Here is a 25405-nt window from a genome sequence, read left to right as displayed (position 1 = left end):
CCTACAACATGACGTCACGCTGCTGTGGTCAGCGCTTCACCGCTCACCCAAACACATCTCTCTGATTTTTCTAACCACCTTATTACCAAAAACTGAAGTATATGAATGGGCCTTAAGCATCCATATAAGCCTTCAGTCTGTGTAGGCATCTCACAGGCTACATGAATTCACAAAATGTAGGCCTATATTCATATGATTAGGTTAAAGAAAGAGTTATTTCAAAGAAATACTGACTTATTACCTCTGTATTTTGATAGTCTACACTATGCATGCTAATAGATTTAGTGGCAAAACTGTTTTAATATCCAGTCCTTTAACATTTTATTTGCTTACATTCAGGACATTGGCCACAAATATGGAGATCGTCACACATCTAATAAATGACACGATAGAATTCTACAAATGGAGTCTGACTATTGCAGGTAATTATTTATTGTGTGTGTGTGTGTGTGTGTGTGTGTGTGTGTGTGTGTGTGTGTGTGTGTGTGTGTGTGTGTGTGTGTGTGTGTGTGTGTGTGTGTGTGTGTGTGTGTGCACGTGCGTGCGTGCGTGCGTGCGTGCGTGCGAGAGAGCAAATGTGCTATAGAATGTTTGTAATATTTGAATGTGTTACTCTATTTACTTTTGAGAGAATTTGTTAAAACAATTTAGCATGCATGTCCATTCTGCAAGTATGTCTACAGGTTAGAAAAACATCATTTATATAAAATAATAGGATCTCTGCACTCAAAAGTTGTTGTTGGAATTTTCAGCAATGAGCAATGGTAGAGCCGCAGGTAGAGCAATGGTTTCTGTAGGTTGTAGACCTGACTTCGAAATTTAGAAAATGTCCTGACAGTTTTCTGAAATACCAGATGTTTCTATATCATTGGTGCTCAATATTTCATGTCAAGGACCCCAGAAACTATATGTAATTGGCCACCAACCACCATCTGAAAATATGTTATTTCAGGAACCCCTCAGAAGAGTTTGTTGTCACATTATAGTTTTGCGCACAGTGAACTGTGTCACACTGTTGCATACTGTTTTCATATAGTTTCCTCACAACAAGTCATTCTATTATTACTGAAGAGACTTCTGAATTCTGATTGGTCCATCAGAATTCATTCTTAATTCTGTATCATTTGTGAGAGAGTTTCCTCTTTGCATTGTCCGCCATGCGTACAATCTGACCGATTGGGCGATGTGTCGGCCGATGCTCGCCCGCTATTAAAACGCTAGAGGAGAGAGGTGAGCTGCAGAGAGTGGGTACCTCAGTGGTGATGCTTATATTGATTTATATATATATATTTATATTTACCAACACCTGCAGAATCCTCAGTAATTCATTCTATCATCTAAAACCAGCCTCCTCTATAAGTCCATTCAGTTTCCAGTAGCAACTGGAACATTATTCAAACATTTGTCCTGCAGACAAGCGAGTGGAGAAATGGCCCCTGATGGACAATCCACTGCCCACACTGGCCATCAGCACATCCTACCTGCTGTTCCTATGGCTGGGACCTAAATACATGAAAAACAGAGAGCCCTTCCAGCTCCGCAAGACCCTCATTGTCTACAACTTCAGCATGGTGTTTCTCAACTTCTTCATCTGCAAAGAGGTACAGTAGCTTGAATTCCTGTTACAAGTCTCAGCTTATAGGTCACGTCCCACTATAGTCACAGGCAGGTGGCAGTTTAAGACACTTTTATCAGGCAGGAAATTTGCTTTCTCTCAAGAGCTGTTGTTATAAAAGAAGGCACATCTCATTATCAAAAAAGCTGACCTACCCTCTCTTCCTGCCTTCTCTGTACACACACACACACACACTAGTAATGAGGCCCATAGGGCAGGAGCCTATCTCCTGTTTCTGTAGTGTGAGGCACCCCCTGGACATGACACTAGTATGTCGCAGGGACTTACACCCCAATCGAACCATTGATGCTGAGTGTCAAGCAGGGAGGCATTGGGTCCCATTTTTAGAGTCTTTGGTATGACCCTGCCGGGGATTGAACCCCGACCTCCCAGTCTCAGGGCGGACACTCTAACCACAAGGCCACTGAGCTGGTGTTCATGTACAGTATTATTAGTATATTGCCTTTGAAAGAAGTATAAAATAAAAATCAAGCTTTCACATTGCATACTAGCTCTTTCTTTATTGCTCATCTCTGTTTATAAAAGGTATTTTGCTGTAAAACACCAGTGCATTCAGCTGCATTCATTCAGCACCATGGACAGCGAATATTCTGTCTGTCTGTCTGTCTGTCTGTCTGTCTGTCTGTCTGTCTGTCTGTCTGTCTGTCTGTCTGTCTGTCTGTCTGTCTGTCTGTCTGTCTGTCTGTCTGTCTGTCTGTCTGTCTGTCTGTCTGTCTGTCTGTCTCTCTCTCTCTCTCTCTCTCTCTCTCTCTCTCTCTCTCTCTCTCTTTCTTATGGGGGGGTACCCCAAAATTAAACCAAAATACCCCTCCCCCCCTTCGCCGTGAGGCCAAGGGGGGGCCCTGAAAATGTCTTTAGCCTGTAGATCTGTAAATCTGGCACTGTAAATCCTGTACGTGTAAGTCATTCATAATCTACTTTTTTTCCTTCATAGGAAAGTATTGATGTTAAAAGTTAAAATACAAATACTCAAGTGTACACATAAGCAACTCCAAAAATATACTTAAGTAATATTACTCTAGTAAATGTATTTCATTACTGTCCACCACTCACCGCTCACTGTGTACTGTATGTTCTGTTTCCAGCTCTTCATGGCAGCACGGGCAGCAAGCTACAGTTACATTTGCCAACCAGTGGATTATTCCGATGACTCCAATGAAGTCAGGGTGAGTTATTAGACCCGAGATGGCAGGAGAATGTGCACATCCTCAAACAGACACATACGCACACACACATCTCATTCAACCTTAATCTTCACACAGATGCGCGATACCAGTGTGAGTGCTTTGCATGCCCCTAAAATGCAGAAAATCAGTGAGCTGGGGCATCTGGTTAAAGTTAATGTTCCTGGGGTTTGATAGCCTCAGTACCCAGGCTTTTATTTTCGTTTGCATAACTTCATGGTCCTTCTGCCTTGGCCAGGCGCTCCAGTGAACATTATTGGCCATGTTCACATGGGTGAGAAGATGAGAGGGGAAGGCGATCTCTGTCTTTGCACTAGTGACTAATACTATATATGCTCCAGGTTGGTCAGGGCGTGTGTAGCACTGGGACAGTGGGAGGGGGATAGCTTGTTCGTCCTGGTGGTGAAACGCCTCACTGTCAGGTGAAAAGAAAACAGTAAAAGAAAAGAAAAATTAAAGAAAGGAGAAAAGATGAAAGGAAAAATAATATGCCCAGAGAGTGTACTGTTTACTTCGCTCCAATGCATGTCACTGCAACCTCTGATTATGAGCATAATTACTTTTTCATCATGAACTTTCTGTTTATCTGACTGGCCGTCTCTTCCTCTTTATCTGATCACCAACCCCCCCCCCCTCTCTCTCTCTCTCTCTCTCTCTCTCTCTCTCTCTCTCTTTCTCTCTCTCTCTCTCTCTCTCTCTCTCTCTCTCTCTCTCTCTCTCCCATCCTGTCCCTGAGGCAGGTAGCAGGGGCTCTGTGGTGGTATTTCATCTCCAAGGGGGTAGAATACCTGGACACAGTGTTTTTCATTCTGAGGAAGAAATTCAACCAAGTTAGCTTCCTCCACGTCTACCACCACTGCACCATGTTCACCCTCTGGTGGATTGGGATCAAGTGGGTCGCTGGGGGACAGTGTGAGTACTAGTTGCTTTATTGTTAATGGCATTTAATGTTTGTTCACATATGACGTAATTCTCCTTTCATTGTGAATGGGAATTCTACAAATTGGTGATTTGCTCGTCCTCAGATGAGGTAAATTCTCCATTCATTAAATGGTCTTTAAGCTCAGGTTGGGCGGTAGGGCCTTTGCAACCCGAGCCCCCACACTCTGGAATGCCCTTCCTGCTGACCTAAGATGTACAAAATCAATATCCACGTTTAAATCTCTCCTGAAAACCCACCTTTATGTTAAAGCCTTTTCTTAATTGTCATTTTTGTATGATGTATGTTTTGTATTTTGATGCCTGCTATTGCATGGATTGTTCTTTTGTTGTTTTCTCTTGATGTAGAGCACTTTGTGACTTTGTCTAGAAATGTGCTGTATAAATAAATTCATTATCATTTTCATTATCATTATCATAATTGTTTGTGTTGTTAGCAAAATGGCCGATTTGCTCAGACGCATGTGACGTAAATTCTCCAGTCATTGTCAATGGCATTTAATGTTTGTGTTAGGACAAAAATCTCTATAGCTATAGGAGGGGCTAGTTAGAAGAGGAACAAGTGGAACTGTTGGAATGACAGATTGATTGTTTCCCTCCCCTCTGTTAGCGTTCTTTGGTGCACATATGAATGCTGCCATTCATGTCTTGATGTATCTGTATTATGGCCTGGCCTCCTGTGGACCTAAGATCCAGAAATACCTGTGGTGGAAGAAGTATCTGACCATTGTTCAGATGGTAAGTCATAAACTACCCAAAGTTTAAGATAACGTATTAACGTTTATTCTATCAATGCAATTTATACATTTTATGCACGTGGGTTCATTCACTGTACCTCATTTCTTCAGCCCTATAAATATTTCCACACAATTTTCCCTGTCGATTCCTTGGGTCCCAATGGCTGCAACCCATGACTTGTGTTGGGCCAACCACACTACAATTTAAAAAGAATGTCTAGTTAGTGTGGTTGCCTCAAAGGCAATCCCAGTGTATAGTATAGTTTATTTCAATAGAAGTTCTAGTCTAGTCTAGAGGATCAAGAGTTCGGGGCCACTATGCGGCCCTCACATCCGCGTTGCACCGCTGATCCGACCAAATGAAAATGCCCATATATGGATATCTCTGATGTCATCCTCCACACGGAGGATTGGGGACTTTGTCTGCTTCTTTCATGGACGTACTTTAGTGACTTTATAATGGGATGAAGTACCACAATAAATAAAAAAGCTCCCGCTAAACAAAACAATGATCGGATCGCTATTGGCCTCTGTGACCCTCAGTAGACCACGGGCGATTAGTACTTTCAGTTTCAGACATGACAACAAGAGCTCTTCTTCTCTGCTCATGATGTACATTTAGCTGGCACTATCCACCTACTATGGTAGGTGGCGTCTAAGGAGTTAAGACAATTTTACTATACTTTACTATAGACTATAGTATGGTTTTCTATGTTACTCCCACAGTTTTAGTGTCACATAAAATGTGTAATAATATGTCAAATCGACATCGGGAATTGTGTGCTTGTATTTTGCTAACAGATACGTAACTGATTGATATTACCGTCTCAGTCAATGCAGCAGGTCACCAGTCTGCATTGGCTCAGTTTGGCTCGGCTTGGCTCGGCCCACCTTGATCCAATTTGGATAAATTTCTCCCTCCCTGATTCAGGTCCAGTTCCACGTTACCATTGGACATACGGCCCTGTCTCTGTACGTCAACTGTGACTTCCCCCACTGGATGCACTACTCCCTCATCTGCTATGCCGTAACCTTCATCATACTCTTCGGCAACTTCTACTACCAGACCTACCGCCGCCAGCTGCCTCGCCGTGATGCCTCCGCCTCCTCCAAGTCAGGCAAAGCCCTCTCCAATGGGGGCCTCAACGGGCTCAACAAGGCCACCAATGGGGCCGCTGTAGTGGGGGGCAAGGCAGAAGAGAAGACCCAGGAGAACACAGGGAGGAGGAAGAGAAAAGGCAGAGCTAAGAGAGATTAGAAAGGAAAGACAGAGAAGAGAAGAGCTGAGGTAAGACTTTACTTTGGATTCCAGGTTGAGAGAACATAAACATTAAATACTTAATTTGTCGGAGGGTAAGGAAGGGTGGATGGATGATGGATACATGAAGGAACACAGGATTGATATAGGGATGGATGGATGGGTAAATAAAGGAAGCCGGGATTAATGGATGGATGGATGCATGGATGGGTGGGTGGGTCGGTGGGTTGGTGGATGGATGGATGCATGGATGGGTGGGTGGATGAATGGATGGATGGATGCATGGATGGGTGGATAGAAGGTGGTTGTGGTGTTTCTGTTAGCCATCATTGGGTTATTGGCAGATAAGATGGAAGATGGCAGCTGGCCTACAATGAAAGAGCTTTTACAGGAAAAGAGGATCTCTCTGACTACCTGAATGGTTAAGGTAGCCATATAATCACAAGCAACGCAAAAATACTGGTTTCAGGTTCAGGAGGCGTCTTTAGTATCCATCCTCTGTACTGTGGTGCCAAGAGATCTGGGTCAAAAAAGCATCATTGACTTTCAAAGGCTTTAGGGTCTCTGCTGCGTTCCGTATGTACACCTGAACTAGAGCAGGAACAGGCTGGGCCGTGCTGAGAGATAGGAATTCACAACACACACACACACACACACACACACACACACACACACACACACACACACACACACACACACACACACACACACACACACACACACACACACACACACACACACACACACACACACACACACACACACACATTCAGTACAGTACAGTGCATACGTTACATACGTACATACACCCAGTCTGTCAGTTAGTTTATGTTTTGGATTGTTTCTTTTTATTTCTTAATAGGTTTACAGAATATATAACTGTTAATGATGTGTCATGCTGTTTTTTTTTAGTCCCTGCATCATCAACATAGTTCATGCTGTTATTAATAAGAGAGAGTGAGGCAGGGAGACATGGGGAAAACAAGAGAGAGAAAATGAGTGAGTAAGTGAGTGATAGAGCAATAGAGTCCCCACGTGATGCGGTTATTTTCTCTATGGATTCAGCCCTAGAGAAGTCCTTACAATGATGTGTCAGTTTTCAGTTTTCACTTACAAAGTTACAATTGGAAACATGCCAAAAAGTTAAAAAAATATGCAAAAAACTAACAAAAAAAGATTGGTCATTTCATTGAAGGTTTAACAGTGGATAATCTTGAGCTTTGGCTCCCATAGGGTTCAACTTTTTCTCTCACTGTATAGCTACTGTATATCTGTCTATTTCACTGGTTTGACATATCTGAAATCATATGTATCAAAGATGACTTATTTATCCAGATAGAAGGCACATTTGAAATTATGTATTTTGTCACATTAATTCCAGTTTTGACCAAGAAAGTGGCAGAGTTTTGTCAGAGATGTTTGCCAATGTTTACCTGTGTTTCTGTGTGCTGTCTGCCTTTGTCAATAACATTTGGTGAAAAATCTTGTGTGTGAAGTGTGAACAAAGTAGAACTGTATGAGTGTGCAGAGAGGTTTTATGAATTAGAAAATGACTCAGAATCCAGAACGACAGTAGTCGGCAATTTACAGACTGTTTTTCAGACACAATGCAGATGTCTACTTCAATTCTGCTTACATTTAAAGGACTTAATGTATGTCCTGAACAGCCCTTGTTTGTAAATTGAACAGGGGGACATTTGGATTTAACAAATAGGTGACATAATATATCTTAAAAAAGAGCTAAATTTCTATGGTGATTTTTTTTTAAACGTTATATCACTATAAACTTTGCACCGCCTGCAGTGTACATAGTATGAAACAGTGTTCTGCTCTTTGTCAACAAAACAGCTTTATATTGTTAATTCACTAAAACTATTCAATGTTTTTTTTATGTAAATATATACAGTTTCATCTAAGTAAAACATGTTGTCTGTATTTGTTTTCTTTTATATATTTGTGTTGTACATAATGAGTTGTGATGTTTGTATCTTTGGGAGCATTCCCAATTTATTGTGCTTTGATATTTGTTTCCAAATCAGTTTCTTTTTTTTACCATAACTTTTAACTCTCTTTAAACTGAATTAAAATCAATGCCTGTATAAATATCTGCTTTTTATTTTATTGTTACTTTACCCCATGGTCACAGTCTACGGTTTACAGAAATTTAACAAGAACATGGTTCTGTATGCACTATAAATCAGATGATGATGTGTCATTTGAATGAATAAATCTCTTTGAAGGTCTCACCATTAAGTACTCAATGAACAGCAAGGATGTGGGCATGTGGTGTGTGTTGTACCACTTCAGTGATAAAGGATGTGGGCATGTGGTGTATGTTGTACCACTTCAGTGATAAAGGATGTGGGCATGTGGTGTATGTTGTACCACTTCAGTGATAAAGGATGTGGGCATGTGGTGTATGTTGTACCACTTCAGTGATAAAGGATGTGGGCATGTGGTGTATGTTGTACCACTTCAGTGATAAAGGATGTGGGCATGTGGTGTATGTTGTACCACTTCAGTGATAAAGGATGTGGGCATGTGGTGTATGTTGTACCACTTCAGTGATAAAGGATGTGGGCATGTGGTGTATGTTGTACCACTTCAGTGATAAAGGATGTGGGCATGTGGTGTATGTTGTACCACTTCAGTGATAAAGGATGTGGGCATGTGGTGTATGTTGTACCACTTCAGTGATAAAGGATGTGGGCTGTGGGCATGTGGTGTATGTTGTACCACTTCAGTGATGGCAAGTGGCAACTGTGATGCTATTCTCTGAAGAAACACTAGAGTGAGCTACTGTCACATCAAGTATTCAGACTGCTGGTCTACTCTACTAATGAAGGTCTTCCCCAGATCCTTACCCTAAACTTAACCATAGTAGACAAACCCATGCCTAAACTTGACCACAACAATAACAGTACCTAGCCTTAATGCATGCAGTTAGACAGTACTACACACCCTATGGACATTGGACAACCTTGCATGCTAATTGCCAGACAAAGTGTGCCTTTGATCTAATTGAAGTCTCAGTTTGGGGAGATCCTCTGCTCAGAATTCCCCCGGGCCAGTGGAAATATTAGACCTGAGATACAGGCAGGGCTATCCTGCTATACATATGCACTGAGCATCATATACTGTATATGCAGCCTTTTCCCTATTTGGCATCTAGGCTATTTGGAGCAATTAAAATCTGTTGTGATATTTAGCTCAAAGTGTGCGAAAAGGTTCACAATATAGGCTAATCGATCAATTTAAATCTTTTTTTGTCTTTTGTTGAATCTGTCTATTTTAACCATAATGTTTATAAATATTTGGCAAAGTTGTCGCTTGTCGGCAAATATAGAATTAATGCCATTGCTGTTTGTATTTTATTTACCTAAAAGTAAGTAACTAATGTATCAAAGGCCATTTTCTTTCAACCTATTTCTAAATGGAATAGATTAATACTTAATCCTCCCCTCCTCCTATGCCACTGCCTGACACATTTAGACAAAGGTTTCCATGGTAACTGTACACAGCTGCTGTCTTCACATTGAGAAATGGGGAGGTTTTATTCTGCCCTACACCCACCTCTAACCCCTCCTTTTCCATGGATCAGCTGATTCACAGGCTGTAGCCGTACAAATATCTGAATTGAATGTGGTCAGTGTCCCACATATCGGCTCAACCTCAATAATCCAACTATACTCAAGAAATAGGAAAAGGTAGCTGGTTTTACCACAGAGACTTAGAAAAAGAAGACAAAGAGAATGGAAAACCAAAATTGGACATAATACAGTAGATTTGCTTAGGGTAATTCAATGTTGTCTTACACTGTTATCAGCTCCATGTAATTTAGTCCAATAGAAATCATGCTTCTCATTCCTATTCTGTGATTCCTGACCCGGGTAAAACAAAATTCAATTTGATAAGTCTTTATAAATTCTTTGTAAATTGCAAGCTTGATGCCTTTACATGCTGTCATTGTGATGACTTGATGGGAAGTTGTTTGATAGATAGATAGATAGATAGATAGATAGATAGATAGATAGATAGATAGATAGATAGATAGATAGATAGATAGATAGATAGATAGATAGATAGATAGATAGATAGATAGATAGATAGATAGATAGATAGATAGGTAGATAGGTAGGTAGGTAGGTAGGTAGGTAGGTAGGTAGGTAGGTAGGTAGGTAGGTGGGTGGGTGGGTGGGTGGGTGGATGGATGGATGGATGGATGGATGGATGGATGGATGAGGGGGCAGCCTTGCATGTCAGCTTGTATAGGGATTTTATTTTTAGCAGTGAGCTCATCAGGGCCTCCATCTCCTCAGTCTCTCTTGTCTTCTCTCTTGCTGACTGGAGCTTCACAGCAGTCCAGCAGCTACTGTTTAGTGGTTACATGTAGCCTGCACAAAGCCGGCTGTGTTCTATTTTCTATTACTGCTTGGCTTGATTCTGTTACCTGCCAAATAAAGCTAAATAAATTGATTTAGAGTTAATGTGTGAAGTTATAATTCTTGAGAGTGATTTTAGACCATAGGCTCTGCTGGAAACCCCATATCTAGAATATGTGAGGAACAACATGGCAAAGAGCATCTCGGTCATAAATAAGGCAAAACATCTACTCAACCCCAGTTCATTGCACATGCTGTACTGCACAATGATCCTACCATACCTGAACTACTGCTCTGAGGTATGGGGAGACACCATCTACCATAAATACACTGATTAGACTACAAAAGAGAGCACGGAGACACCATCTACCATAAATACACTGATTAGACTACAAAAGAGAGCACTAAGTAATAAACAATGTAGGATACCGGGACACCACACACACACACACACACACACACACACACACACACACACACACACACACACACACACACACACACACACACACACACACACACACACACACACACACACACACACACACACACACACACACACACACACACACACACACACCCCATTTTCCCTTACTGTATATTGTATCTTTTCCCTTTTTTGCTTCCCATATGATGAATTCCTGTTCTGTACTTTAGCTACATAGAAATGTCTATTTGTATGTCTCTAAATGTCTGTATGTCTTTAAATGTTTTGATGAATTGAACAATGTGGACCCTGTTGTAAACAAGTGTAATGCTTAATTGGGTCGTCCACTCACAGTTGACAGTCTTTGTATTGAGTTTGTGCTTAAAATGTACTGTAAATTCTACAAACTGTTAATAAATATTTCAATCAATCAATCACACACACACACACACACACACACTGATTCACTGATTGTTTGCTAATTGTCTCTCCTGCACTGCTGGTGGCATTTCTCTTGATTTAGGAAGAGGCCAAGTGCTATGCAGGGGAGGGGGTTTCCTATGCTTTGAGTTTAATTGTCATTGAGTTTCCAACCCAAGTTATACTTGTTAATTGTAATGCATCTTTATGAATGTTTAGATTACTTGTATGGGGTAATCTAAACATCCAAGGGGTTATTATGGCAGTATTTATTTATAAGAATTTATTGAGAAGAAAGGTTGCTAATTGTTCTGTGTCCTGTGGTAGGATCCCCACCTATTTAAGGGAGGCTGCAGGGACAAGTGGGTTAGTTGGTTGTGGGCTTTAACATGGTTAACAGTCCTGAGGGAGAACTACAGGGCCATGTGTGACCAAGGTGTAACCTGAAGAGACCATCAGCCTACAACACGTGCACTTAAATATGCAAATTATGGACTCCAGGGGTAGGGCCCGACAAGCCTATGGCTTCTCCCTAGCCCTTTTTCAGATATCGGACAGGACATAAGCAACAGACACTCAAAAATAAATAAATAATGTGCTTTATGTATGAACTGTATGTCCACCATTCCGAAAATAAAACTGAACTGAACTGAACTATATATTCATCCCCTGGTGAAAGATTACTTCCTGAGAAGATAATTAAGTTAGTGATTTACTTATAGGGTGAGACAACCCCAGAAGTATTTTTTAACATTAGATTAGATTCGATTCAATTTATTGTCACTGCACATAGTATACAAATACTTTGACAATGAAATGAAGAGTGGCGTCTAGCCAAAAATGCAGTACAGTAATGCAGTAAATGAAAGAATAAATACAGAAAAAATGTACAGTATGTACAGTAATGTATAAAGAGTAATACATACTGTAAACTAGAAAAAGTGCCCTTCTGGGCACAGGTCTCCACCAGGATTCTTCCTCAGCCTAGTGGGAATATGCGTGCACAGTTTCATCGCAATTGGACGCTGCGTTGAGGAGTTGTGGCAATTTGTACAAAGCGGGCTACTCCTGAAAACTGTAGGAGCCAATCGTGGCCAATCAGGATGGAATATGAGAAATCAAACAAACCTGTCTTGATCACATGACTATGGAGATCATGTGTACCGATTTGCGTGAAATTTGGATAAAATCTGAAGGAGTAATAATAGAAAATGTGTTTTACATATGTCGGCCTCCTGGTGGCGCTATAAAGAGCAGATGTGAAAAATTCCAGACAAAGGTTTTCCCTTGGCCTCTAGGGAGTTGGCATACAAAGTTATCCACAGATCCGTGCAGTTAGAGGTAAAAACACTTTTCGGCCAGTTATAGCGCCACCTTGAGGCTGAGTTGAAATTGTTCATGTGGCATTTCGTCCTCGGCCTAGTGGGAATGTGGGTGCACAATTTCACGGAAATCACGCGATGTGTTCATGATTTGCAGCATTTTGTTTGAAATTGAGCACTCCTGTGAACTTTGGAAGCCAATCTTAACCAATCAGGATGGAGTGTGAGAAATCTGAAAGACCGGTTTCGTTGAATGGCTCTAGAGAGACTGTGTACCAATTTGCGTGATATTTGGACAAAATCTGTAGGTGTACTGTGCAAAAACTTGTTTTGCACAAAGCGGCCTCCTGGTGGCGCTATAACAGGCCGTTCTGGAAAGTTTGGGGCAGAGGTTCATCGTTGGCATCCAGGGAGTGTGTGTGCAAAATTTGGCATCGACCGGGTTAACGGTGGCCGAGATTAGCTGCTCACGGACACACGGACGGACGGACGGACACACACACGGACGGACGGAGTGCAAAACATACTCTCCCCCCATGCCTTCGGCCTGGTGGAGACAATAAGAGGCTCCCACTAAATCTGTGAATGGTCACATGATTTGAAGCACAATGGGGAATGGTGTGTGTGTGTGTGTGTGTGTGTGTGTGTGTGTGTGTGCGTGTGCGTGTGCGTGTGTGTGTGTGTGTGTGTGTGTGTGTGTGTGTGTGTGTGTGTGTGTGTGTGTGTGTGTGTGTGGTAGGGGTAGGGGTAGGGGTGGGGGTGGGGTGGAAAGTGCATGACCCTAAACATCTGTCATCCTTGGAGAAATTGGACGTCAACTCCTGTGCAGAGCCAGCAGACTGCCCCCACAACATCTTGTCTGGTAATTAAATTGTGATTACAAAGCAGAACAGTCTCATCCCTGACTGGACCCAGATGATCTCATGTAGCCTACCAACTGTAGAATTTACAGTATGACTGAGGCACAGGGAAGAGTTAAGACTAGAGACTAAAAACTATTGCTATACTAAATCCTTAACAAAAGCTACAGTATACTCAACGCCACAAATTCGGAACAAAGTGAAATCATGTGCAGCTTTGAGTCTCTCCTCTTCCACAAACTTCGTTGTGAGTGTAATGGTTTCACATTATAGGGATGGTCATTTAAGAAGCGGCAATAACTAAAAGTTCAAAATGACAGGCGAGTTGAGTAATCAATCAGAACTTTCAGCTGAGGTGAAATATAGTTTTGTCCTTTGGGGATTTTGCTCGCTGAAAAGAGCCAATCTACAAGATCACAATGCTTTGTAGGCTTTGTAGGAGCACAAATTTGGCATTCTACTCCAAACCAAACTGCTGATCTTCGACAATATGTTTTTTTCCAAATTGTGATCTTGACAGTGCTGATTACAATGGAATTTCTGATTCAACAGTGATAATTCAAAACTGTTTCCCCAACGAAGATATTTCCTTACAGGGGTTTTGCAACAAGTATCATAGCTTTAAGTGAGAGAGAGAGAGAGAGAGAGAGAGAGAGAGAGAGAGGGGGGGGGGGAGGAGAGAGAGAGAGAGAGAGAGAGAGAGAGAGAGAGAGAGAGGGGGGGGGGGGGGGGGAGAGAGAGAGAGAGAGAGAGAGAGAGAGAGAGAGAGAGAGCCATGTGCTATTACGAAAGAGGCCCACAACTGGATGAAATGACAAGTTTAATTTCTTTCTAAACTAACGCCACAAAACTGACCCTTTTAGGACAGGTCAAATAATCTCAATTGGTTTCATCTCTGAGATAGTTTACTTGAGACGCATTCTCATACAAACGACATGTACGTTTTTCAGTGTAGGCTAAAACTTTTTCTGTCTAGGTTTCTCTCAATTTGCTAAAATGTGAAATGTGTCAAAAGGGAGACATCGAAGAGGATGGATGGATGGGGAAGGATCAACATATGGAATGACGGCTCCGCTCTCGAGGTTGCAGATTCTGCCCAGCAGCTATAGTCTCTGACAGCAGCGCCTCTGGCATTCCTGGCCAGACGACGGCGCCACTCGTCGGCAGTCTCCTCCGTGATAATGTGGAGGTCGTACTGCTGGGGCAGATCGGCGTGTGGACTCATCCGCCTGGGTGACGTCAGACTGCTGGGCGAGTGTGGTCGCTTTGGCATGGGTTGAACTTCGAGCAATACATCACAATGACCTGGGCACCATATATGGGGCTGATGTCACGTGATTTCACGATGACCTGGGGGCTTGCCTCGGGTGAGTGACAGGGATTTGAGTTAGGTGACGTGACAGAGTGACGGGGATTGTGCGTTAGGTGTCAACAAAGTTGTTTGTGAGTATATGGGTTCATGCTCTGCATAGCTGTAAATGGTAATTCTGAGTCTGACCCATACACAATACTTATGAGGGAACTGGCCTATATGCAGTATATGTATTCCATATGAGCTTGACTGGATTGTGAATTAAAAGGTTAATAATTTAAAGGTTTACAGCAATGTGCGTGTTTGTGTGCAAACTGTGCATGCAACTGCATCCACAATATAACAATATATACTGTATAAAGAGGAACAAGAGGAAACGTGACTATTCTGAGTGAGAGACTTTACTTACTCTTTCTTATAGCCGAGAAGACCTGTGTCGCTTGCCAAAAAGAAGAGGCCCCCAAGGTTTTGGCCACAGATCCCCATCTGAGAATATTTTCATACAAGATTTTTGTTGTTATTTGTTGTTATCAAAAATATTCCAAATGTATCACTTTTTTCCTAGATAGGCCTATTGTTTTTTAGATATAAAAAATAGCTGATCCAATTGAGCTTGTTATTTTCAAGCGGTTACACATATATTTTGATGCTAACACATTTCGCTGAGGACCCCCGGGGACCCCCTCCAAGGACCCCTGAGTGTCCCCGGACTCCACTTTGAGAACCACTCGTGGTTGCTTGCCGAAAATAGCCACGTAGATAAGCTAGTTTATGGCATGCAACACCGGCGTACAACGAAGTATAAATCAGGCTAGGCTACAGTCTTTTGCACGCGTCCTCCGTCCCTCCCGCGATGACGTAATGGCATGAATATTGAAGCAGGATGGTTGGTGGTCGGGATGCGCTCAGAGCAGCATCAGCATCCTTCTGCTTCCCTTCATCATCTCTGCCCTCTGGATCCGACAGTACAGCTTCACAAAGGTACAATGTTTTATTCATCATAATATCAATGTTTTTGTTTGTTAACCCGTCCTTTTTAACCACATGGCCCTCTTTGGCGAATCTGACAATTGAGGCTACTCTTGATAAAGGACAAATGCTTGATAAGTGGTCCATCCACCATTCAGCTTTATATTGGGCCTGTACTGCTGCTCTTATGGTCTGTTAACAGATCAACCTCTATTGAGCTTTTTCTGTCAGGCTAAATTAAACATGTAAATAATTTCATCGACACTTATGGCTATAATGCAGGTTATATGGAAACAGTTTTGTTTAAATAAAACAGAGAAAGAAAAAGACTATAGGCCTATAAGTTTCATATTCCCTTCTAGCCTGAAGAATATAGCCTACCGGTATCTTCGATTCAGTTGCTTTTTATTCCTGTTTCACACATGGAAAACAAATCTCATTCTATACGTGTCGGATATGAGGAAAAGGGTCTGAAAGGATTTTCCCAAAATTAGTGCACTTTTTTCTGGACCCTGGTTAGTCGAGACAAATCAGATAATATTAGTTCGGTTTGGTCACTCACAATTAGGCTCGTTTACAATTGAACCATGCTGTCGATTGGATCAGATTTACAGTCAATGACACTGCCCTTCCTTTGCGTTCTCGCCAGCTGTGCCCTTCAACAGCGCACAACATGCAAATGAGATAATTATCTCAGTTCCTGCTGATGCGATCCTTCACGTCAAACATAGATAGAGATAGAGACACACATAATTACGACGTGCAAAATGGTCACGTAGTCTGCTGTCCACAGTCTATACGATAAAATCCTTTATCCGAATGATTCGTGCGCCTGTTGGTCTAAACCAATTAAGTTTAGTCTAATTGTTTAGGCTACTGTCATTTGCTTGGTTTGAATCAAAACAACATACTTCTTTCAACCATATATATTTATTTCAGCTGTACAGGATACAGGTTAGGGAATGGATGTGGTGGAAGAGATGAGCCATCGTCTATGACACCATGATGAACCCATCCGCTAGCGGCGCTGCCGACGCGTCGCGACAGCCAGACAATAGTAGCCGAAAGCAGCAACAACGGGCTTCGTCACCGGCCGGCAGCAAAGACGGCGGATCTAAAGCTCCACAAAAGAGCAGCGGGCCGTCAAAGCCCAGCTCGTCAAAACAAGGAGCAGCAACAGGAAGAAGCAGCCGAGGTCATTCTCCCGTATCCACCGCTACGGGAAGAGAGAGGCAGGCTGGGGCTGGGAAAGGCGCGGCTGCTGTCCAGCAGAGTGGTGCTGAAAGCCCGACGCTGATCAGGGCGGCGGCGGCGGCGGCGGCGGCGGCGGCTGCCACTCATCCGTCTGAGGACGTCTCATCATCGGCGTCCTCGAGGGGGGATCGCGTCGTCTCCGACCAGCCTTGCTCCTCCAAATCCCCCAAACTGAAGAGCAAACACCCGAAAGGAGCTGCTGAGGCCGCCACGGGAACAGCAAGCAACAAGAAAAGCTCCAAAAGCACCGTGGGCTGCGGCCCTGGGTTTTGGAAGGAAGGATGCTTGCAGTCTGAACTGATCCAATTTCACCTGAACAAGAGCTTGGGAAAGAAAGGGAGCAAAATGCAGACAAAATCTGTGTCCCCACCGGCGTCTGAGCCGGAGCTTTCTCCCGAGCCTGTGGTCCCCGAGCCGGCAGCTCCCCTGCTGCCAGACCACAAGGTGCAGGATGAGATTGATAAATTAGAAGATGAAAACGAGGACCTAAAGGTAACATTAACATGAATGGTTTATCCGAACCTTCTGCGTGCCATGGTAGCACCTGTGGCTGCAGATTAGCATGATGCTGCTGTTTTACAGATGCCTAGGCCGAATAGTAAAGCATTTAGTCTAAATGAATATGTTATTATTTATTATTACCGTAAATAAATTTGCGTGTTATTGTGTCTAACCAATTTGCCAACATGTCACGTATTCTGCGTTACAATAATTTAGAATTTAGACCAATTATTTATGATCCAATCGGCTTTAGACTGAAATCGAGGAGATGCGAGCTGAGATGGATGAGATGAGGGACACGTTTTACGAGGAGGACGCGTGCCAGCTTCAGGACATGCGTCGCGAGTTGGAGAGAGCCAACAAGAACTGTCGGATCCTGCAGTACAGACTGAGGAAGGCTGAGAGGAAGAGACTCCGCTTTGCAGAGACTGGAGAGTTTGACGGAGAGTTGCTCAGGAGCCTGGAACAAGACCTGAAGGTGCGTTCAAAAATAGTACAGTAATAATAATAATAATAATATAATTCCCTCTTCTATTCTATTCTATTCTATTCTATTCTATTCTATTCTATTCATACACATTGAATGTTGTTGTGTCCACTGAGATGTGATTAAAGGACCACTTCACCACTTTTCAACTTATCTTCATATAATTGGTCCTCACTAATGTTCATGATAAAATAGGCTACCACAATGTTTTTCTACTCGGTCTGTGTCTCATAGGAAGGCAGTTCAGAAACCCGTCCACCAGTGACATCATCGTTAGACAGATTTTCTTTAAAGATTATTTAGATTTCTATTATCGTGAGAACTATATGGCTTCCATCAGCCTCAGCATTGCAACTGTTCAGGAATAGAAAGGCTGCAGTTTCTATTGGCTTGGATTCCCCATCGATGATGTCACTGGATGGGTTTCTGAACTGCCCACACAGCCCTCCTATTAGAGACAGACTGAGTAGAAAAAATTGTGCCATTTTATCATGAACATGAGTGAGGACCAATTATATGAAGGTAGGTTGAAAAGTGATGAAGTGGTCTGTTCAATCTCTATTTGTGCACTCTCATATAGCTATGAAATTTTAAAAAAGTTTAAGAACCACTGCACTGCCCTAGAACTCTTAGAGTTATGGGGGTCCTTGAATTTTAGATAGCATTGTCTATATATAAAGAATAGCAGGTATACAATCGCACAGTGCGTCACTTCATGCCGTGCTGGGAGCTTGTACATCTGCTATGCCTATTTTTGAACATTTTTGAAAAAGTGTTGAAGTCTTGGAAAAGTTTGACATTTTTAATTGCTGATTTAGAAGGCAGTTGTATAGAATGAGCCTCAGGCCTCAAGTATTACTGTAGATTTACAGACGACAGCATGGTAATGTGATCCGTCTCTGTCCTGCTCCCTGTGCCAGGTGGCGAAGGACGTGTCAGTGCGTCTGCATCATGAGCTGGAGAGCGTGGAGGAGAAGAGGACGAAGACAGAGGAGGAGAACGAGAGGCTGAGGCAGCAGCTGATACAGGTGGAGGTTACCAAGCAGGCACTGCACAACGAGCTGGAGAAAGCTAAAGAGGTGAAGCAGAGTGTGTGTGTGTGTGTGTGTGTGTGTGTGTGTGTGTGTGTGTGTGTGTGTGTTTGTGCGTACGTGCATGCATGCGTGCGTGCGTGCGTGCGTGCGTGCGTGCGTGCGTGACAAAACCTGGCTCATCATTTTGTTTTAATGTTTTTTTCATTGAGGGGGTTGCAAATGGCCCCTGTGTGTAACTCTGAGAGTGTAAAAATGGAACTGGATTTGGATCCATTTGTAGGCCTACACCCAGACTTATGGGGGTCCTTAAAATGACAAATGTTTGAGAACCACTGAATTCACTAAATGGAACAGAGCCTTCATTAGTATCATTGGTAACACGTCCTGTGAAGGAAGTAAGTAAGATGCCCAATGTGTGTGTGTGTGTGTGTGTGTGTGTGTGTGTGTGTGTGTGTGTGTGTGTGTGTGTGTGTGTGTGTGTGTGTGCGTGCGCGTACGTGCACATGCACGTACGTGCGTGCATAGCTACTCAGTTGCCCAAGGTTCGATTCCAGGCCTGACCAGCAATGTGTTGAATATGACCAGTCCATTTCACGGTTGAAATTCAATTGTCAATGGCAATGTTATACAGTTCCCTGTTTTTCAAATTACCAATTAATTTACAGTGAACTGGTTCAAGATTAGGCAGTACATCTCTCCTGTGGTCAATGGTACTGCACTTACAAAAGACTGTCAAAAAGAGTGCACTATTCAATGAAAAAGGAATGTTTTATTTGAAAAGCCTGATTTATATTTCATTGCACACCGGTGTTGCACACCGAAAACAACAGCTCTAAAAGCTCACATTGTGTCGCACCATGTCGTATTGTGAGCTTGTTGATCTTCTATACTCTGTACGCCAACACCACAAAGTCAAACACATTAGTAATACAGCCACCACTATATCTCACTACAAAAAACCCTGACGGTGGCTTTAAAGCATCCAGTTCTTTCCATTACCGATTCCTCTGTGTCACATAAATCTGGATGATATCACTAAACCATACTTCCCGTAGACCATAGTAGGCTTATGATGTAACCACTGTTTCTCTGTAGCTGTCACTGAAGAGAAGAGGGGGCAAGGATGTTCATAAAGCAGAGAGGAGGGCTCCACAGACTCCTACAGAGGTAAGTCAACAATTAGATACACAGAAACCACAATGAAAATCTAATTGTCTATCTATTGTAAATCTATTGTAATAATATTATAGACATTGTATCCAAAGGAAAGTAAAGGGCACAACAAATCACTTTCTTAAAGGAGGAAAATGAGGACCTCAAATGCCAGTTGGCCTTCATCAAGGAAGAGGCCATCTTGATGAGGAAGAAGATGGCCAAAATTGACAAGGAGAAAGACCGCTTGGAGCAGGAACTGCATAAGTACCGCTCCTTCTATGGAGACGTGGACAGCCCATTGCCCAAGGGAGAAGCCGGCGGACCCCCCACCACCCGTGAGTCTGAGCTGAAACTCCGCCTACGTCTGGTGGAGGAGGAGGCTAACATCCTGGGGAGGAAGATAGTGGAGCTGGAGGTGGAGAACAGGGGACTTAAGGCTGAGCTGGACGATATGAGGGAGGACAGGTAGGTACCATGAAAGTGGTTCATTTGTGTGTACTCCTTAACCACTTTAAACCCGGGTCTCATAATCTTAATCTTACCAAAGAAATAGAAGTCACAAAGCCTGTAGATCGGCTGTCAAGCGTACAGGCCAGGGGCACACCCATGGCTGTGGGCAGTGGCACACCTTCATTTAACACCCCATTATTAATTGTATTAACTGCAGCTGTGTTGCTTACCCTGCCTTGTTTGTACCCTTCTAGAGTCTTAAAGGGGTATAGGAGAGTAAACTACAAAATTGGCACAGGGTTTCATTGCTTACACACCGCATTCCAAAGCCCGCTATTCCGACGCACTGCCATTCCGACATGCTCAATACTAACCCTGTCAATAATGCTAAGCTTAACTGCACGCAGAAGCCACGTAGTCGGAGAGATGGTGTGTCAGAATGCCAGTCTGACTTGACTTGTGCTAACTTTTTCAAATTGTTCGGAATAATATTCCAGCAGGACAGCAGGAGAACAGAGTACAGTACACCCCATTCTTACCAGAAGATATATAAATTGCCTCTTGCAACAGTACACAACTAGATAAAGTGCCAATCGGCACAGGTCTCCACCAGGATTCTTCCTCAGCCTAGTGGGAATATGCATGAACAGTTTCATTGCAATCGGACGCTGCGTTGAGGAGTTGTGGCCATTTGCTACTCCTGAAAACTGTAGGAGCCAATCGTGGCCAATCAGGATGGAATATGAGAAATCAAACAAACCTGTCTTGATCACATGACTATGGAGATCATGTGTAGCGATTTGCGTGAAATTTGGATAAAATCTGAAGGAGTAATAATAGAAAATGTGTTTTACATATGTCGGCCTCCTGGTGGCGCTATAAAGAGCAGATGTGAAAAATTCCAGACAAAGGTTTTTCCTTGGCCTCTAAGGGAGTTGGCATACAAAGTTATCCACAGATCGTGCAGTTAGAGGTAAAAACACTTTTTGGCCAGTTATAGCGCCACCTTGAGGCTGAGTTGAAATTGTTCATGTGGCATTTTGTCCTCAGCCTAGTGGGAATGTGGGTGCACAATTTCACGGAAATCACGCGATGTGTTCATGATTTGCAGTATTTTGTTTGAAACTGAGCACTCCTGTGAACTTTGGAAGCCAATCTTAACCAATCAGGATGGAGTGTGAGAAATCTGAAAGACCGGTTTCGTTGAATGGCTGTAGAGAGACTGTGTACCAATTTGCGTGATGTTTGGACAAAATCTGTAGGTGTACTGTGCAAAAACTTGTTTTGCACAAAGCGGCCTCCTGGTGGCGCTATAACAGGCCGTTCTGGAAAGTTTGGGGCAGAAGTTCATCGTTGGCATCCAGGGAGTGTGTGTGCAAAATGTGGCATCGACCGGGTTAACGGTGGCCGAGATTAGCTGGTAACGGACGGACGGACGGACGGACGGACGGACACACGGACGGACGGACGGAGTGCAAAACATACTCTCCCCCTAGGCCTTCGGCCTGGTGGAGACAATAACCACCATCCAGTTTTCATTAACCACTTAAAGGGGTATAGCACATATCAAATTTCCAAGTCAAGGAGGACAAATTACTCATGTTTCACTTTAAACTACATGTTTCAGCACGTCCTGCAAGCATTCAGAAATTTGAGATGTGCTACCTTTTTTTCCAGTTTTCACTTTTTTGGAATGTGCTCACCGGATTTGGGGTTTAGCACTCCACTGAGAATCCAACTGCTGAAGTCATAGACATACAGTAGAAAGTTTGGCAGAACCATTTCATACAACTAGTAGATTCTGACAAGTCCCCGAAAAGATGTGTGTCTTATCATCATACATCATCATACCGTGCTCAACCAATCAAATCCCTCACTTTTATCTTCACTATGTACTTTGGAAGGGGGGGGGGGGTGCAAGAATAAGACACATAAAAAGTCAATGGACTTGGCTGCCACATGACGTCATGTCTGAAAGCCAGATACTAGCTAGAGCCCCTCAAAAGTCACTAGTAATTTGGGATCAATATAAGTAGGAAAATGAGCCTATACCGTATGTTATTTAGTCTTGAGTGGTGAGTCCATTAATAACTCGTGTGGATTGTGGACCCTGAGATACAATATATATATATATATATATATATATATATATATATATATATATATACAGTATATATATATCAAATTGGGTTCTGTGGCCTAAAGTATATCAAACTGGGGTTCCTTATACAGTAACTTGAGAATCACTGTCAACAAAATGTTCTTGCAATTCCTCTTTGTTGTGCTGTCCTAGTCTGGCAGCAGCAGGAGGTTCAGGTGGAGGGTTCCAGTCCAGGGAGCAGGGTGAGGCACTGTCAGAGCTGAGACAGCAGCTTCAGCTGGTTGAGGACGAGGCAGAGCTTCTCCGGAGAAATTTGGCAGATGTGGAAGATGAAAATAAAAAGGTACTGTCTAATGAACACATTTCTGAGTTGCCACTGCTGTTGTACCCTACTGGTTCATCTGCCAGTGAGGATCACCACCAGAAGGATGTGGCACCTCAATCGGTATGACTCCCATTCAACATTCCCTACTGATGGTAGTAGTGCAGTAGCCAGTGGCAAATGGCTTTATTCCACTACAAGAACTATGTGAACCTGTGCCCTGGAACATATTTCACTACTTCTGGATTTTTGTTTTCTAGTTTAAAATTCTGTTTTTAGGTATTGTTTTCAGTAGTCCTTTCTGTCCATATAAGTGTCTGTGACATAATTATAAATTGTACAGCCACAAGTAGTAAGCATTGAATGGAGCAGGTGTGTTTCTCAGTGCATGTCTAAACACACCATCAGATGCAGACAGTGATGCTATGTATATTCAAGCTATAGCCTCGTTTGGTCCATGTATATAATCTTTTAATAGTATGGACTCTTTTACAACTGGTTATGAACTTCTCATTTGGATATTTAGGTGACCGGTGAGCTTAATAAGATGAAATACAAGGCTGGGTCCCATGAAGCTGGTTCGAGGCATGGAGGAGGTTTGTTTATTTCATGACTTTTTATTTAAGATTAATTTTCAGTGATGTTTTTACTAAAGGCCATACAACAAGCACAGTGTAAAGGGGTGTCCACACCAATAATGATATCTATGAATATAAGGCTACATATCATATAACAAATTAACAATAATGATGTGAGCATCCATAACGAACGAAAACATTGATTGATGTGTTTAATGCAGCCCAGAAAATGTTGATGGATTTTGATGGATTTTGGCTGTCATTAGCCTACACATGTTTCTCTTGTTCTATCAGTCTGAAAATTAGGTCAATGATATTGTTCATCGCTATTATTGTTGTGGTGTAGACTCCAGCATCCACTTCACTTTTTGTTAAAATGATAGTTACCGTTCTAGGTACAGTATGAATGGCCCTTCAGTCTCTTCAATCTCTGGGTTATACATTATTATTAATGCTGTATTAAATAATTAAGAAAAGGCTGCCTTAGATCTTTAATTATTTAAGATGAATATGTTATGTTGCAACACAGACTATTAGCAGTGTTCTCCATTCTTAATTGAAACCCAGGCGGGGCAGATCCTGCCAAGGTGGATGGCCTCCAGGAAGAGCTGAAGGCAGCACGTCTGCAGATCAACGAGCTGAGTGGCAAAGTCATGCAGCTTCAGTATGAGAACCGAGTCCTGCTGTCCAACATGCAGCGCTACGACCTGGCCTCACACCTGGGCATCCGCAGCAGCCCGCGGGACAGCGATGCCGAAAGTGACGGAGGACGAGATGACGACACACCCTCTGCCTCCGCCTCCTCCCCTCGGCTCCTCCCTCCCCACCGCAAACGCGAGGGGCCCGTCGGAGGAGAGAGTGACCCTGATGAGGTGAGGAACATCCGCTGCCTCACCCCGACACGATCCCTGTATTCTCCCATGGACAGCCGTTTTTTATCCCGAAGCCTGAAGGACCGGCAGCAGATGATTGACATCCGTATCGAGGCGGAGAGGCTGGGCCGGACCATCGATAGGCTCATCGCTGACACAAGCACCATCATTGCAGAGGCCCGTGTCTATGTGACAAATGGAGAGCTGTTTGCTAGGCTGGATGATGACGAGGAAGGGGGCAGGTATGAAGAAGTGGGACAGTTTCATGTTATAATATCCAAACCAAGCTGGTTGACCTTGACCTTCTTGGATGTTTAGCGATGCTGAACCCTAGCGTACTTTGGGGCAAACATTCAGCAAAAATATCAGATCTACAAGCTTACAATTCTGTGATTTTCTGTAAAGATATTTAGTTTATTGCGAAATGCGAATACAGGAGGAGACCTAATATAGAGCCTTGGTTTTGTTTGCTTTTCACCTTGATGTTTTACTTGATTCATTGTTGTCTTGTATTATTATTAGGCCGATGCCCGTTGGGAACGAGGTCTGTTGAGAATGCCTCATGGTTATGCAAACCCATTGTGCCTGTGGTCATTTACCCACTTACCCACAATATGGAGATCTGGTTGTACAGAACCACCAATAATATGTCCATATATTGGCATATACTGATGACAGTATAGGGATCTCTATAGGCTTATACACAAAAACAGTAATTGAAATTAGAATGTATTTGACCAATGTTTTGCAGGATCAGGGAGCATGAGATTCTCTACCGCATCAATGCCCAATTGAAGGCCTTCAGGAAGGAGCTTCAGGGCTTTATTGATCGACTTGACGTTCCCAAGCAGGAGGATAAGAATGCGGAAGAACCATTGTCTGTAAGTTGGTGGTGGAAGTGGATGGATAAATAAATAAATGGAAGGGATATACATATAAGGTACAATTTCTGTACTGATTAACAGTCTTTGTTTTTTCTCTCTCACTGTTTCAAATCAATCTTCATGTTTCATTTTTCATTTGCTTTTTTAATTGCTTCATGAAGATGTTTCAGCCTATTATTTTATTGATTCTTATTCTAGTTCTGTTTTCTTCACTCTCTTATGCTACCATTTTTAAGTTGGTTTTTCTTTTCACCCTATTCTTTGTCCTGTAAAGTACATATGCAATATAACATACACTTTTGTTTATTTCATTTGGCATTC

At 42.7% G+C, this 25405-nt stretch overlaps 3 protein-coding genes across 3 annotated transcripts in view; 2 read left to right on the top strand and 1 right to left on the bottom strand.

The window, feature by feature from the left end:
* The window catches only part of lratd2b (LRAT domain containing 2b), a 284775-nt gene that overhangs the window by 36648 nt on the left and 222722 nt on the right, over positions 1 to 25405 (bottom strand). The gene's annotated exons all lie outside the window — the stretch shown is intronic.
* elovl4a (ELOVL fatty acid elongase 4a) lies at positions 356 to 5754 on the top strand (the record flags this gene model as incomplete). The annotated part of the gene is made up of 6 exons (XM_083760483.1): positions 356 to 422; positions 1414 to 1601; positions 2722 to 2802; positions 3561 to 3732; positions 4370 to 4497; positions 5428 to 5754. 6 exons carry the CDS (start codon positions 356 to 358, stop codon positions 5752 to 5754), a joined length of 963 nt encoding a protein of 320 aa, XP_083616609.1.
* Positions 16449 to 25356, top strand: mtcl3 (MTCL family member 3; the record flags this gene model as incomplete). Its single annotated transcript, XM_083760599.1, has 10 exons — positions 16449 to 17192; positions 17455 to 17679; positions 18609 to 18767; positions 19818 to 19889; positions 20023 to 20342; positions 22621 to 22771; positions 23277 to 23346; positions 23896 to 24442; positions 24952 to 25081; positions 25246 to 25356. The coding sequence occupies 10 exons, from the start codon at positions 16449 to 16451 to the stop codon at positions 25354 to 25356; spliced, it is 2529 nt and encodes an 842-aa protein (XP_083616725.1).

This window comes from Protomyctophum parallelum (assembly GCF_964188405.1).
Source record: "Protomyctophum parallelum genome assembly, chromosome: 3".
In the NCBI taxonomy this organism is placed as follows: Eukaryota; Metazoa; Chordata; class Actinopteri; order Myctophiformes; family Myctophidae; genus Protomyctophum; species Protomyctophum parallelum.
Note: the sequence above shows the minus strand (reverse complement) of the source record. Positions and strands in the feature narration are given on the sequence as shown.